The sequence below is a fragment of the Chaetura pelagica genome, unplaced genomic scaffold (assembly GCF_000747805.2).
Source record: "Chaetura pelagica isolate M959 unplaced genomic scaffold, ChaPel_1.0 scaffold249, whole genome shotgun sequence".
Taxonomy (NCBI): domain Eukaryota; kingdom Metazoa; phylum Chordata; class Aves; order Apodiformes; family Apodidae; genus Chaetura; species Chaetura pelagica.
In genome coordinates, this window is record NW_009954538.1 from 870,213 (window position 1) to 886,298 (window position 16,086).

At 36.7% G+C, this 16,086-nt stretch overlaps 2 protein-coding genes across 2 annotated transcripts in view; one reads left to right on the top strand and one right to left on the bottom strand.

Moving 5' to 3' along the window:
- GNAZ (guanine nucleotide binding protein (G protein), alpha z polypeptide) overlaps window positions 1-12,122 on the bottom strand; it is a 28,110-nt gene extending 15,988 nt beyond the window's left edge. Inside the window, exon 1 of the mRNA XM_010004805.1 lies at window positions 11,284-12,122. Coding sequence (XP_010003107.1) covers window positions 11,284-12,006 — 723 coding nt within the window. The 5' untranslated portion in view covers window positions 12,007-12,122. The remainder of the gene's footprint in view (window positions 1-11,283) is intronic.
- Window positions 1-16,086, top strand: part of RSPH14 (radial spoke head 14 homolog (Chlamydomonas)) — a 70,681-nt gene that overhangs the window by 23,181 nt on the left and 31,414 nt on the right. The window lies entirely within an intron of this gene.

Consider the following 16,086-nt stretch of genomic DNA (forward strand, 5'->3'; position numbering starts at 1 on the left):
AGGATGTATGTTTCATCCAAAGCTAGCTGCTGACCAATGACAAATGAGAATGTCACAGCATTAGGCTATAGCTCCCTGATAAGCTGACCTTGCCAGAGAAGCTGGAATAGGAATTACCTACTCCTACAGTGCAGTGGAATGTCCCTCCCTTAAGCCATCACATCTGTTTGTGAGGTCACACTGTAAATTCGATCAGTAGAACTGATCCAGCCAAGAAATAGCTCATTTTGGAGGAGGGGGGGGAGCTTATTTTGGAATTAAAAAGAAAGAAGGTTTGAAATTCTAAACTAGACTGGTTTCCAAGCCTATGGTAACATCAAGCTACTTCAAAGCAATGCATGAAACAAATCAATCCATGGTACAATGAGCATAGGACTAAAATCAGGTCTCTGCTGTGTTGGTAGAGCACAGTGACAACCATATGACGTACACAGCAAGGAGCTGAGGAAAACAATGCCTCATCTCTCTTCCACCTGCACAACCAGCAGGATTTCTTCAAGCTTCTGAAAATAATATCTGGGGAAGAAATGGCCTGTATTCCCACCCTTGCTTTCAGCAATAGAAATTATCAGTTTAAAAACTAAAAGGTGATTCCCGGAGATGAGCTGGCAGTGGTTGTACATTACCTGGCAAGGACATGCTTCTCTCTCCAACATCTCTCAAGTCTCTGTAATGAATCTTAGTAAAATCAGCCTGATTTTGTCTCCTCTTCCTGCATCCACACTCCTTCTGATAATTCTGTTATTGGTTATGGAATAACTGTCTAGCTCAGTGCATAGGCAGAAGAAATAAAATTAGGACAAGATAAAAAATACAAACCTAAAACTATGCATAGAATTATCTTTTGTAACTTGAAAAGTATTTCACAAGTCCAAACTATTTAATTAAATTGTAGTCACACCTATAGAAAGCATCCAATTCCTTCCACTTATTGCAAGTGCAGTATCTGATACAAAATGCAATTAAAATTTCACCCCTTCAAAAAGACCACTTGAACACTCAGTTCACTTAATGTTCTAAAATAGCCATAAAACCTTAACATTTTTAGTTATATAAAATCTAATTGGACGCAGGAAATATACTGACATCTATATTTTTGTTCATTGCTCTTATTCAGAGTAACTATTTTCTTTTATTCCTTAGGGAGATTTAAATCCTAAGCATTATTGAATTATTCTAATAGTATAAACAAGCATTTATATTCTAGAAGATTGGGTTTTCTAATTAAAAATATAAGCTCCAGTCCTTAAAAGACCATTGCATGGATACACTCCACTAGAGTACTTTGACACTTGAGGAGAATGCAGTGCAGTATGTCATATAAAAACAATTTTAAAAAATCTATTAAAAACAAACAGTAAATATATGTAACATTTTAAATCTCACTATTAGAATATTTACTGTGTTGAGACTTTGTTTTTCATTTTCCAAGAACAAATATATTTTAAAACTATGCATATATATAGAATCACAGCACTGTCTCTTCTAGCAGTCAAAATTAAGAATGTTGAATTGATTTGGCTGCATGAAATTTTTCTCAAAAAAACTTGCACATCATAAAGGACATTAAAAAAAGGTATAATTTTATGATACAAAAGTGTTTAAGTGAATATCTCTTTCAAAAAGTTTTGGGTTTTTCTACAAGCCAAACACATCTGGAACTGAGAAGAGCAAGACAGAACAAAGAAGATTAAGCCATTGAGGCAAGATGAAGAAACAGCAGCTGAGATGAGGGTTTTCTAAGAGAAGAAACATTATAATACAGAGAAGTTTAAGAATTGTTGTACTGTCAGTACAGATAAGCTGTTTCAACAGCATCTTTCTGTGAAGTTTAATAACTAAAATTTTAAAAAGAATACATGTCCTTTCCTATACAATTCTGTATTACAGTGTTGACATTCAGGCCTCAGCTGTAGGAAGTGGGCTCTGTAATGGAAATGTATGACATAAATACCAACACTGAATCAAGAGGATCACATCAATAGGAACATTAAAGATTTAGAGGAAGTTTGGTTTATATGTGTAGCTCTGAGGAGTGAAGAGACAGAACAGCAGGACACAAAACAGCTCATGTAGTTAAAGCATTTGTAGGTGTCAGTCATATTACACAGCTGTTTACAAAGGCAGACTTCATCTTCTGTGTCACCAGAGATGCCACATGTCATACTCATATCTGTGTGGGGAAGATGACACAGATACAACTTTACCTCTTTATGTCCAGGATTTATTATCTTGGAAAACCCTTCAGTTCCCAGCTTGCACTTTTAGAGAATCATGTCATTTCTCTGTTGTTCAGAGGAGGCTCCTCTCCGTAACAGGGCAACAGCAACATTTTAAAAAGCATTTGTCATGCTGTTCTGAAATCACCAATCATTTCTTAATGAGCCTGCCTTAGAATCTTTTTTGTGAGGTAAACTGAAAAGGCATCTTGTGAAAGCCCTCAGTGGAGAAAGGACTATAATTTCTCTAAACTCTTAACAATAGTTGAACCTGCAACAGACTGAAACAATGTAATTTGTAAAATCTATATTCAGAATAGTTTTCAACTAAATCTCTGACTAATCACACATCGTCACCTTCCAGTAAAGCTAGAAGCTGTCTGTTTGCAGCACAAAACCCAAAAATATGGGACAGAACTCTTTCAGCAAAAATAGAACTGCATGAATGTTAAACTTAAGACTGTCTAGGAAGCTTTCTGCCTTTGGGGCAAAATGTAAAACTTATTTGTGTGACCTAATTTTAAGATAATAAATAACTTTTTTTTTAAATGGGAGAGAAGTGAAGAATGAAACAAGATTCTTTAAAGGTTTTATGTGTGGGCAAAAAAGTTCAGCTACTAGGCAATAAACAGTGGAAAAACATTAGCAATTTACCGTGTGCATGGCCTACAAGTTCAATACATAATCATTTTGGTGAGCTAAGACTATCTTATATGGCATCTTCTCTTTCCTAGATAGCTTCACCTCACCTGACATTGCACTGCTGTGTAACTGATGCACTTTTGGCAGGAATCATTATAGGTCTGTGCCAACCAGAAAAAGTACCATAATGGTGATATTACAGCTTGGGAATTAATTAAGTGTACTGTAGTCATGAAAATAATCATATTGATCAGCAAGATTGTCTTTCCCCAGTTTGATTGATAAATCAATTTTTTACTTCTTCGTTTGTTAGCTGCACAATGCCTTATCTCTCCTGAAATGCCTTTATCTTTGATACCTTCTTCAGTACCTTTTGACAACTAATGATTCTATTTTTTATGGTACAGATTTGATAACACAATATAAACATGGCAGTGTTGGACCTCCATGCTGGATAAGGGCATGATTACTACTAAGTTAAAGTTAGAAGGTGAATTTTCCAGCAACAACATTGTGTAGAACTCTCTAATGAGGCTTCTACTGTGAGCTATTATTGTAATTTCCTAATCTGTTTTAGAAAATTAAATTAATTCCTTTTTGCTAGGAGCATTATTTTATCTAGAAATCAAGCAAGGCATAGAAATTATACGTTGTAAGACTGTGAATTGATAGGCTTGTTTCAATGTACATTTCTGTGAAGCAGTTTTCTCTACTTTCAAAGTGGAGCATCTTGCATTTAGGTCTTCTCTTTTCTTGTTAAATATGTTTATAGTGGATGGCTCCAGTGTTTCCTTCTGAATTATGTGAAAGTCTGATTTCTCTTCCAATTTGTCTTATACTCTGCTTCAGCTTTAACATACAAGTCTGCATGCTCTTATGTTGTACTGTACATTCAGCAGTACAACAAAATGCACATAAAACTGGTTCCAAAATAGCAAAGTCAGCTTTAGGGATCAGAAAGCAGAAACTCCAACAAGGTATCATCCAGGATCTATTTACCAAGGAAGGAAACAATTGAAAATGTGCATGATTAATAAGGAAAATTAGTACTAATAAAAATCAGTAATTTCCTCACAGCAAATAATGAATGCAAAAAGCACAGAAGTACAGAAATATTAATCAGGAAAGCAATGTTCAAAGAATGAAAATCTGCAGCCTGGATTTGCTCATATTAAAACCAGTGGTAATAATATTCTCATTCACTTTGTTATTTGTAAAATCCTGTTATTAAAATGAAATCAGCATCTACAACACAATCTGTTGGAATTCTACAGAATTCCCCTGTACTTATTCCCCAGTAAAACAAAGACTTCAAATATTAAGGCATATATATATATATAAAATGATATAAATGTAATTCTTTTCATCATCTAATAGCCTCTTTTGCAGGCATGTTTGTTACAGCATTCTTTGCTAATACTTTTTCTAATTTATTTCTAAGAGAAATTATAGCTGATTGTTCTAACATCTCCTTTTGGTGTTCATGAAGTTCAGTATTTCTGACAATTTCTCTTACATTTCTATAAAGCACAAGCTTTCCATTCCATCATTGAACTGTTTTTCTCACATCTTCTAAAACAGTGAAAAATTTACTGTAATAAACATTGTAACATTAAAAAAGCATCAAAAAGTAGATGCTAATAAACACTGAAATGCAGGAGAAAGCAAGAATAGGAGTAAGAATTAAATTTAGCCACATCCTACCGTATATCTCTTATCTATTTCACCCTTTAAAAAAATATAGCAAGAATTGACTGAGAACGGTTTCTGTCCCAAAGCTCCTATGATTCTACTATGTAAAGTTACTGAATTTAGAGAAGAAATTATTCATATCCTATTGCCCCTATGCTCTGACTTTTATGGAAGAAAATAAAAAGCAGGAGGTAACATGAATACTTAGCACTTGGTAACAATGCCTTGAGTAGCTCATAAAACCTGGCATCCAGTCATATGCAGATAGGCAGCTTTGTGAGGTCTTCCTGTAACTACAATAGTGTGACTACACTACTTTTCTTTCCCAAACACACAGGTAACAAATCTAATAGTAAGGTTTAGTTATGCAGGATGAGTTCAGCTGCTCTAGCAATTAATCATCAAAACGGGGAAGTCTGACTCATCTACCTTTTGATTTTCCTCTGCTTCTGGACATGGGATCCTACTGTTTGCTTTACACTGATCTGGAATTCACTGGACTCCTCTGGGAGTTGTATACTCAGGATTCCAGCAGAACGTCAAGCACACTGAATTACTGGATCATTTTATAACAGGTTTGTAGTTACATCTGTTCAGCAAAGGGCCCAAAGAGCAGTCGTAGCAGTACTTGATGGAAAAGCTGAACGAACAAGAGGAAAGAATGAGACCTCCCTTTATTCCTAAGAAATGAGTTTATAGATAATCTCAGCAGGTTTATATAATTTAATTTATGCATTCAATCTGCATTTCACCAAATACATGTCATTCTGCTTTCCATATCCTAGGCTGCTTTAAAGAAAAAAAAAAAAAAAAAAAAAAGAGAGAAAACCCCCCACACCATCACTTTATCAGGATGGGATGTCTTTAAATGGAAGGATTTAGCAGTGTGTTATTTAATTTATAAAAGAACAAGGTTATAATTTTATTGCATCTCTCTATAAATATATCTTAAACAGAGTATAATGATAATTGGATCTTTTGGTCTAACATTTATCATAACTATTGTATTTCAATCTGTTGGGTTTTCCCTGTTCTGACCCTTGTAGTTTTTTGTAGCTGACAACAGCTGTTTGAGCTGTTAAGCTCCATCTTCAGAAAAGCTGGTTCAACTGGTTCAGCCTCCTTCCTAAAAAAAGATAATTTTAAAACAAGAAGCTATTTCAAGTTGGTATTTATCTGACCCAGCTTCTAGCCATTTGTTCTTATTTTGCCTTTCTCTATTAGATTATGTATTTCTTTAAATATGACCATTTTTTGCTCCCTTGGGTACTTCTATACTAAGCAGGTATTTAGCAATCTTTTTAGCTAAACAAAATAAATTAACCTTTTGAAATCTTTTTAAATGCTGTAAGTCTCAGTCTGGATGTCTGGACAGCAACGACAGCCAGATGCTCTGCAGAACACTGCCCCAGGACATTGTAGGCACAGCCACACTGTGTTTAGTTTTGTCATGCTTTGATTTTTTTTTAATGTATCTTTAATCTCCTTTATTAACCTTTCACATTTCCAATTAATTTTGATTGTTTTCCTTTTCTTATGTATGGGTTGTTGGGATTTTGTTTGTTTCTAATTACTGCTTTCATTCCATCTATGAAGAACAGCAAAGGCACAATGCAGGCTGCTAATGTAACCATCCCTTTCTGTGTAACTGCCAGAAGAATTCATACTATTGGATTACACCTAATACTAAAGGCATTGTAAAAATTAGTCTACTCTGACAAGTCCAGTGACATCCCTATTATCAGGGTGCTCCCACATAAACATTTACAGCAGTGGAACTCCAACTGATCTTGGCAAATATTAATGGAAAGAAACTCTCATTGCTATGTCACAGTTACAGTGAGAAGGCTCAAATTGCTAGAAACACTGCTGGCTTTGGCAGGACACAGCTGAAGCACAGCTCATTGTCGACTGATACGACACTCACCATGCCATGTTACCAGGGAAACAGCAGAAGAGAACATAAGGTTGTTAAACTGGAGGGGTTCTAAAAAAACAGAAATAAAAAAATTCACAGGACCAGGCTGTCCTGAGCTAAGTGTAGCATATGTATGACATACCATCATCTTCTTCTGTGAAATTAGTTTAGTCATTGCCTTTCTTCCTAGAACTGAAGGACTGAAGGATTCTTGCTTCTAAAGATACTACTTCTGTTATATGGATTTTATGCTAAATTGTGTTAAAATGTTATCAATAATTTCTTTCTACCAATATTAAATGTTTGGGGGTTGGTTCCTATTTGTAAAGTAAAATAGGATCAGTCAGTAAATAATGAGTACACAGAGAATGACTGCACTGTGAATTTTGAAAGCAAGTTGTTTCAGTCACTGTAATAACGGAAAGAAAGGGCAGTATAAAGATGAAATATCTAAAAAAATAAGTGACAGGAGTTAGAGTACTGAATTAATTGGAGTAGAGGAGTTATTAATCATCTGCTAATTTTGAAGTATAATCAGGGGACACTGTCATTGGTTGACAGGTTTAAAATTTGACTAAGCCTATTAATAGATTTTAAAAGTGCATTCTGCTACTCAAACATCTGTCCTAAGACAGAGGCTTAAATATTCAGTCTTAGCAGCATCCAATTAAAACAAACAAACCTATTAAAGGTCTGTGGCACATCCATAAACTGTCTCATCCATTACTATTCATAAGAAACAAAAAAACCCACAGCTATCCAATATTAAGATCCATCTAACCCAAAATGCCATATAAGCAAAAAAGTAAGTTTCAAATTTGGTTTAGTTGATAAAAAACTTCCTGGCAGAAAGAGGAATTCTGTTCAAAATTCATATAATTAGCATATGAAAGAGGCCTTTCCAGGTAAGTTACTATTAGATAACTGACAGGTTCCATTATGACCCCAATGATTTGTTTTGCATGAGGCTCTCTGCAGTCTGAACTGTTCACTGCAGCATTTTGTCTTTTTCATCTGCATCTTCCTTTTAACAAGATGCTATACAGCAAAAATTGCCTTAAAAAAGCCTAAAATATATTTTTTCCATTTGCTTGCAGTGGCTGCAAGAAGAAGAAAGTTATCTAAACCTTAAGTTTTCCACAAATAGTTTTACTTGAACATTTATATTTATAAAATTTTTGAACCAGTGTAATTTTTAGAAAAAAAGCAGATGTGTACAACCTTTGCTTGGTCTCTCCTGTACCACATGAATCTGTTGCAAGGGCCTCAGGAATTCTCAATCATACATTCATATTTAACTCATTACTTCTTTTATTACTGTTCCATTGAAGAATCTTTCTTGTGGTCTAGAACCCCGTTGCAGCCCTACACTCTGGAAGAAAATTGAAAACTATCCATGTATATAGGTTAGGTATGAAACACAAAACTGAGTGCATCCAGGTAGACAGATGGGGAGACTTGCAAAGAAACAGCAGGTATGAGAGGCAGGAGTACTAACATGAGAGAATTCATTAACATTCTCTACCACACACTAAGTTAAGGAGAAATGTAAATAAAGATGAGACACTTGGATATGAATGGGCAACTCCTTTTAAGTGCATGATGCAACATGTAAGAAGGCAAAAAAAAAGAGTACTTGATCATTTAACATAATCAAAGGCCAGAGATGTCATCTGAATATGAAATAAAATATGATACAGGTCAATCAGCTGCTAAGGACCATGAAAACTATGACAAGTAATTTAATTGACATACTAGAGAAGAAATCAACGTAGAGATATAAAAACCTAAGGCAGCCTTTTCAGAGTGCTGGTCAGGAATAATAATCTTATAATAAATCAATAGCATTCCAAGGGTGTTGTACAAACCAATTTTGCAATGCTGTCAAAAGAAGAGGCAGCCATTATCTAGTTGAGTCATACTAACTACGTGCATGGAAAGATAAAGCTATATTTATTACGTGTTAGGCAGAAAAAAATGTGGAAGACACTTTGGAAATTAAATCAGACACAGCTCATATTTGCAGATAACCCCAGAGAAGCAGGGAAGGTATTGTTAGAGAGCGACAGAAGAAAACACACAAGGTGGAAGAAAAAAGAGAACTACAGTTTTCACTGTCTGTCTCTTTTGTAAGCAGCTAAATATCACATATTTTGAACAGACAAGTCACAGTATTGCTTATGCCAGATCTACAAACTCTTAACTCAGGTGATTTTGTCTCTGGAAGTGATGTTAGCCAGAATAAAGAACAGCAGGAGAAAGACAAAAGCCCATGAAAAATTCTGTCTTCCCCTTCTCTCCACATGTTTCAAAGCAGTATAAAGTTTAACTTTGTATGTAATTTTAAGAAACAAAATACAGAAAAATTGTCCAGGCAACTGATAGTTTGGGCATTATTTTGGTTCTCCGTTCTGCACTCTAGTGTCTCTACAATACTCTCACTCTGAACAGACTTCACAGATTAGCTATATTCAGGGCCTACAAGTAGGCACAACTACCTCATTTTTCCCTCAATTTTTACTATCTTTGTTGATCATTTTAACACATCTTTACAATAAAGACAAAGCTCATGCGTAGCAGTTATCCATTTCTGTCAACAGAAAGCACAGAAGTTGTCATGTTCAGACAGATAATTTGCTCAACTTTCACAGTTTATAAATCAGCCAGATTATTACATGCTCTGTCAAGCAGTAAGTTGTGTTTGGCAGTGGACAAATTTTATTTAATACTTCTCTTCACCATAGATACTACAACCGGAGGCATTTTAGACTCAGCAACACTATTATTTATAGGGCTTTTTTAATGAGTGGCAGTCTTAGAGTTGCAGTTCAAGTGATCTACCAATGTAGGTGCTTCTCAGAGTTCAGCCAGCAGAGCTGCTTAAAGCTCTGTTGTGGTCTCAGGACACCTGGAACACGCCATGTTCTACACAGTAAAATTATGGATGTATGTTTGGATAAAGCCTGACAGCCAAAGAAAGGATGGACCAGACGTAACCTTTTCTTTGCGATTGTGCAGTCTGGTTCCTCCTGAAATGCTATTAGTGTCCCTCTCCTTTTTGCCACATAAGTGGGAGTGTCTGGAAGACTGGCCTCACATCTTCATCCATGTTCTAATTTCTCGACAGGTCATAAAAATGACTGCAGAATTTAATTTTATAGATAGACAAATACTATGACAGTGGTTGCATGCACGTGGAAGCTGAGAGATGACAAATGCTTACTTCATCTGATTTTAGATAAAGGAATCAAAATAATGTTCACAAGGATTTTTCAGAGTATATTGACTGATTTTTTTTTTTCCCTTTAGGCTAGTTTTTTTCTGGTTTTTAAATCTGAGGAACAAGGCAGGAAAAGTCTAAAGAATTGCAAGAAACCAACAAACTCCTAGTCAGGGTCTAGATAGAAATAAAATATCCTTTTCCTAATGTCTCTGAAAACAAAGAGAAATAATTAGGTGAATACTTCTCTCATGTCAAGTGGAGGTTACTAAACAAAACTTGGACATAGGAATCTGTTGCACTGATGCCACGACAAGACTCTCCAGACAGTGAAGCATACATAAGTCCAACTGTAGGACAGTGACTGGTGAATCAGTTAGTATAGTTCAGCGAATATGCTGGAAGTGCAGTGGATGCTATACCAACAAAAAGGGGCCACATCAAACAGTGCCAACAAGGATTATTGAAAATACTGTATCTTTGCAAAAATCATTTCAGAGATAACTCCATACTTGTAGAATAGCCTCAGACCCTTATGTATTGCACCTGCTGTGAAAGAACAAGGATTATGGTGTTCTGGATTACTCCAAGAGCCAATACTGGGGAACAAGCTTTCTAAATATAAAAAAACTGAAGCTGTGTAAGGGAGTGCAAGAGAAGTAGAGGCACTTTATGGTTAACTTTCTGATTTTACAGTTCATGTTTTAGTTCCTCCTGAAAGGCAGCTGTTTTCAGACATAAATAAAGTATGTTTAGGAACCACCAGGTGATAAAATCATTATATGCTCCTACCCACAAAGTCCCATCTTTTCAGCATGGTGTTTTACAAGGCTGTCCAAAAAAACAGTTCAGATTAATCCTCATAAAGGTTAACTCAGGCAAGTTAAATGCGATAGCAAGCACATAGTTGCACGCATGCAAGTGTTCATCTGTTTTTCTGTAGTTACTGTATTCTCAGGCTGTGAAAACCAGAAGTTAATAGCAGTAAAGGGAGTTAAGCAGGAGCGGTTATTCTTTGGACAAGACAAAGCAGCCATGTAATCAAAAACAGTCAAAAAAAAATTTAAGAATCCCATGCAAATTTAAAAACATACTTGATTTTTTATTATTTCAAATTAATTTCATCCCAAATTCCTACTGAAAATCCTGGAAAAAAATAGGGAGAAAACTGCTAAGTTATTGCTGTTTCAGCTTAAAAATTTCCCAGACTTGCAAAACATGGTGTCCAAATTAACCATCCTGGTACACCAGGATGTCACAACTGTCTACCTTTTTAAGAGATGTTTGGAGTAACACTTAAACAAGTAAACATTTAGCAAAAAGGCACAAAAAATGTGCTGTCATCTGAAGAGCACCTCTATTGCCCAAAAGTATCATTAAATAAATAAATCTTATCAGTGCAGAAAACCATCCAAATAAAGTAATCGTAGCTTTACTATGGATTGTAGGTAAGAGAACACCATCACATTTGTGACTGGGGACTCAGGGATTACTGCTTTAGGAGGGTAGGGGGTTGGGGGAGAAAAAAAGGCTTAACACTGGGGTGGGGGAAAGGAAGAGAAGGAAGGAGAGGAAGGAGAAGGTGCACTTACTGTTTGATTATCTTCATACAGCTTCAAGTCATATCCACTCAGCTCCACACAGAAAATTATTGCTGTAACCCCCTCGAAACAGTGGATCCATTTTTTGCGTTCAGATCTCTGTCCACCCACATCCACCATTTTGAAAGTCAGCTCTTTGAAGGTGAACTTATTTTCTACAATCCCTGTTGTCATGTCCCGAGAACGCAGAATATCTTCCACTGTAGGGATGTAGTCCAGTGCTGCAATCCTTTCTAGGTCATTTAAGTAGTACGCAGCATTATCCTCTAGGTGGTACTCATTGGAGCGGCAAAAACACTCCTGCACACCAGGGTCTACCCAGAGCCGCTTCATGACTCCCAGCAGCTCAGGGGTGATCTCACCTTTGCTCTCAGCTGGGCCTGTCAGGGCAAAAAGCTGCACAGCGTCGTACGCCCTGTCAGGATTGTGAAATTCTATCTTAAGGGTGGCTAGAGCCCGAATGATGCGTGTGAGAGAGTCAATTGCATTATAGATAATCAGAGGTTTGTATTCCTTGCAAGCCTCCAAGTTAAAGCCACCACTATGAATGATTTTCATCTGCTTTACAATAGTACTCTTCCCAGAATTGCTGGTGCCCAGGAGAAGGAGCTTAATCTCTCTTCGTTGTCGCTGGCTTTCAGAGCGCAGGTGGCGGTCAATCCTCCGGGACCGCCGCGCTGCCTCTTTCTCCTCAGAGCTTTGCCGACATCCCATGGTATACCAGGCAGTTATAGAAGGGAAAGGCTGGAGATTGTTGCCCTCTGTTTGTGACTCTGAAAAAGATCTGTAGTGTCTTGCAGTTCTCGTGCCAGGTACACCTTCAATGGAAAAAAAAAAAAAAAAGTCACTCTCCAGTCCCTGGTGGTCCGAGATGCCTCTACCACCTAATTCAGTCCCAGCACGGGTGCAAACACATGTAGAGATGCAACCACAGCAATAGTCTCTTCAGTAGATCTCATGGCACTCCCCTTTCCAGTGCATGAACATTGGCACATCCCTGTTAATGAAGGGACACTTTTCTTTGCCACAGTGTGGATAGATCCAGCAAATAGTCTTTTCTGTTCTGCATAATTATTTTGCTGCCTTCTGTCCAAAGGTAAGGAGCTGCACTTTCACCTTCTCTGCTCTAGCCCTTGTCTTTCAATTGTGTTTTCTGGTTGCTGTGGTGATGCTGCTAGATAAAGCTGAAGCTCTTTTCACTGGTGCTGTACTTGTTTTGTTTCTCTTCCCCCACTTCTTCAGCTGATCCAGTTTAGCTCTGTAAATCTGTGCCTTCCACCTGCCAAACAATGAGAAAATAAATGAATGAAATGAGACTCTGCTTCCTTGCGGCAAACCACTCTGTCTTCCTTTTCTAGACTCTAAACCTTTTATGACCTCAAAAAGAAAATACAGATGGAAAAATATATAAAGAAAAGCAAAACAATCTAAAACCCTAGCAAAAACTTAGGGACAGCTGAAGCTTGCAAACCTAAGAAAATGTGATTTCTGATTGAACAGTAAATCAAAACTCCCTTTCAGCCTTCTGTGTTTTATTATCTAAACCTACATGAAAACAAACAGTGCTGAGCTGTGCCCCAATTTCTCCCTCAGCAAGAGCTTATGGCAGTGCTTCTCCTGCACAGTCCTGTTCTGGCTGGTTTTTCTGAAGTTAAAAACGAAACAGGCTCACAGCTACTTTCCCCAGTCTGTTTAAAACAGTAGCTTGTACTCAGACAGATGTCCTCCTGAGTTTTCTTTCATCTTTTCTGTTTGCACTGAACATTTAAATAACTAAATTAGGAAGCAAAAGGAGGCAATTAACTTTGCTTCATGCTTTTTTTTAAAGGGAGAATTACTGATCTTGGCAGAATACAGTAACAGATCTTTCCCCTTGGAGAATAGCACTGTTAAACACAGTACCTGCATCCTGCTTAACCAATGAAGTGATGCACTACTACAACAAGCTTCTAAGCTTCTTTCCAGTGCTAAGCTAAATGTCATTAAACCTCTTCTCTTCCATTTTTAAGAAAGGAAATCCTGAGGTGCAGTAGAAGTGAACAGTGGCTACAAGGTGAATGTTTAGTACAAAAAGCATAGGAAATGCCATCCTAAGAAAGGGCTGAAAGCTTTTCAATGACTGTTACAGCAATTATTCTTTCCCAGATCAGGGGTTAAGTCTGCTTGCTGGAACTCTGCAGAAGGCAACAGCAGGAAGCAGTTACCTCTCACAGAGGGAAAACACATTACTAACAGCTGATTGGTGATAGCTTGCCTCTTTTCTAGGAAGGGCTTGCTGCTCCCACTAAGCTCTGAGCACAGTGGGCAGCAGATCACAGATGTTATGGCTTCCTCATGGCATGTTGGCCCCAGCCCACTCTGGCACCTCTTGCTGCCTGTTTACTTGTGTCTAGAGGGTCTTCAGTGAGTATTATTACAAACTAAACTACAGATACCCACAGGGTAGGCTTAAGAAAAACTTCAGAGCCTACTAAATACATATAACTTCTGCATTTTAATAAGACAAATTCCATTTTCAAAGTTGCCCTAGAAGTCTTTAGACGTTTTTCCTGCATGAACTTACTAGCATTTCAGTGTAGATGTGACAAAGCATTAAAACACATATTGAAGAGGATAATTGCACACTACCAAGAGAGGGACAGAACGACCCAAGCCAGATGTTGAACCTCTCTAACTTTTGTAGAAAAGAAACTGAACTACAACTACTTGCAACCTTAGGTACTTTGCTTTCTTTCTTTTTTTTTCTTAAGCAGAAATTGTTGGGAACAAAAGCACTCCAAAGTAGTAATCTGCAATTAAATATTTGAAATGAAGCTCTGGATTTATTAATATGTATTTTTCCTTTCCCCACATCACAGTATAAGATTGAATTACATAGACAATACAGCAGAATGGGGTGAGTCTGATTCCTGCTTGGCCACACTGCTCTGATTGAAAATTATAATCTTATATTTACATGACTTCTATTTTAATATGTAATGTCTATTTATTAATGCATATACATTTAATGATATGTTTGTATGATGCTGGTTTTACTGTTGAGAATTTAATCTCCTGTATCTTGTCTGACAGTTTTACATATTATTTCCTGAAGCTTCCTGAGATCCTAGCCTAGGACAGTTGAGCTTACAATCACTCATTCTTAAATACTTTTACTGATTCTATATTTATCTTTAAATCCTTCCTAACTCTAACACTACTTAAGGGAAATACATAGTTGAACCAACATAGACCTGGATACAATTCATTACTACCAGGATAAGTCAGGACAGGTCAGGATCGGTACTGGTGTATTGAGAACACCATTTTATTTTGGTTAGAAAAAGATGAATAGATGATTGTTGCCAACAATTACAAAATTCCACAACTGGAATTCCAACCACAAAAAAAGTGAATATTCACAAAAAGGGTATATGAAGTGTACTGTTTAGGATGTGCTTCCATACCCCATTCATTCATGTGTTTCCTTAGATTCCTGCAACACTAATAACACAGAAATCTTCAGAACAAAAGCTTTTCCTCAGTTCTGAAGATCAGTATTTCAGCTTTCCCTCTTCTTGCTCCTATTTAAACCTGCCTTCGCACTACGTTCTTCTAATCTCCATGCTCTAATACCTGCCTGTAAATCCATCCCAATTCCACATGCCTGAAATTAATTAACTAGAACAGGACTTCTAAGTAACAAATTCCAAAAACTAACCATGCCAGTCTTATTCTCAGTTGTTCTAAACTAGTTACCCAGTCTGTACATCAAGTCACCTCTACATGACAGTTTGGAGTGATTATATGTCATCTTTACCCATATAGACCACACAGGCTTCTAATTTAAGCATTTTTGGGGACCTTACATTTAAAGAGGTCTCAATCCTTTGACCCAATGCATTGTGTACTGCTACTACCTGGTCTGAAATTCTACAAGAGTCTTAATATTAGCTTTATGTATCTTAGTTCCCTTTGCACACACCAGAAGGATATTAGCACATTTAAAACAGATTTATCAGCAGTAAGTTAAAATAATAGCATACACATTAATAAAATGGTAATTAGCACAACTTCACTTACTTTAATGCATCAAAGATGTGAAAGGAAAACCCTCCAAAACGAGGAGTTACACTTTCTTCAAATAATTGGCTTTTTCCAGTGGTCACAGAAGATGAAAAAAAAAAAGTTGAGGAAGCTGTTTCTTAATGAGTAACTTTCCACCCCACAGAGAGAATTAAATTCCTGTATTAGATATCAGGCCAAATTCTTATTTTAATTATATAATAGTTAGAGTTGGGTCCTTTATTCACATTTATTCTGGCATGTTCAGAACATTTAAAACTTATTTTCCATGAAGTCCTCATCATTGAAGGCTTCATTTTCATGTCATTGATAAGACCACCGGTCAAATTCTTTGTGACATTTTCTATGCATCCCTGTGATTAAAGATGACAAAATCTGCAAGAAGCACAGATGGAGCTCCCTCTCCTCTTTTCATTCAAGTTTCATCCTGAAACAGTCTTGCTAGAGACAAGAAGCAAGAGCCTATATATTCCTTTCAAAATGTATCAGTACGTACGATAAATCTGGAGAATTTATGCCTATATAAGATAAGCAATTATTTTTTAAACTTTATGTCATTGCCCTTAAAAATAGCTTAGGACAAACAGTTTGGTAGAATGACACTTTCATAAAAAATTACTCTTTTCAGACAGCTTGTATATTCTGTAGGCTATTTCCTATTACATATTTCCACAACACATTCAGATGCATCATTCATATCCCTCCATGTTTTACACATCAGCTATTCAG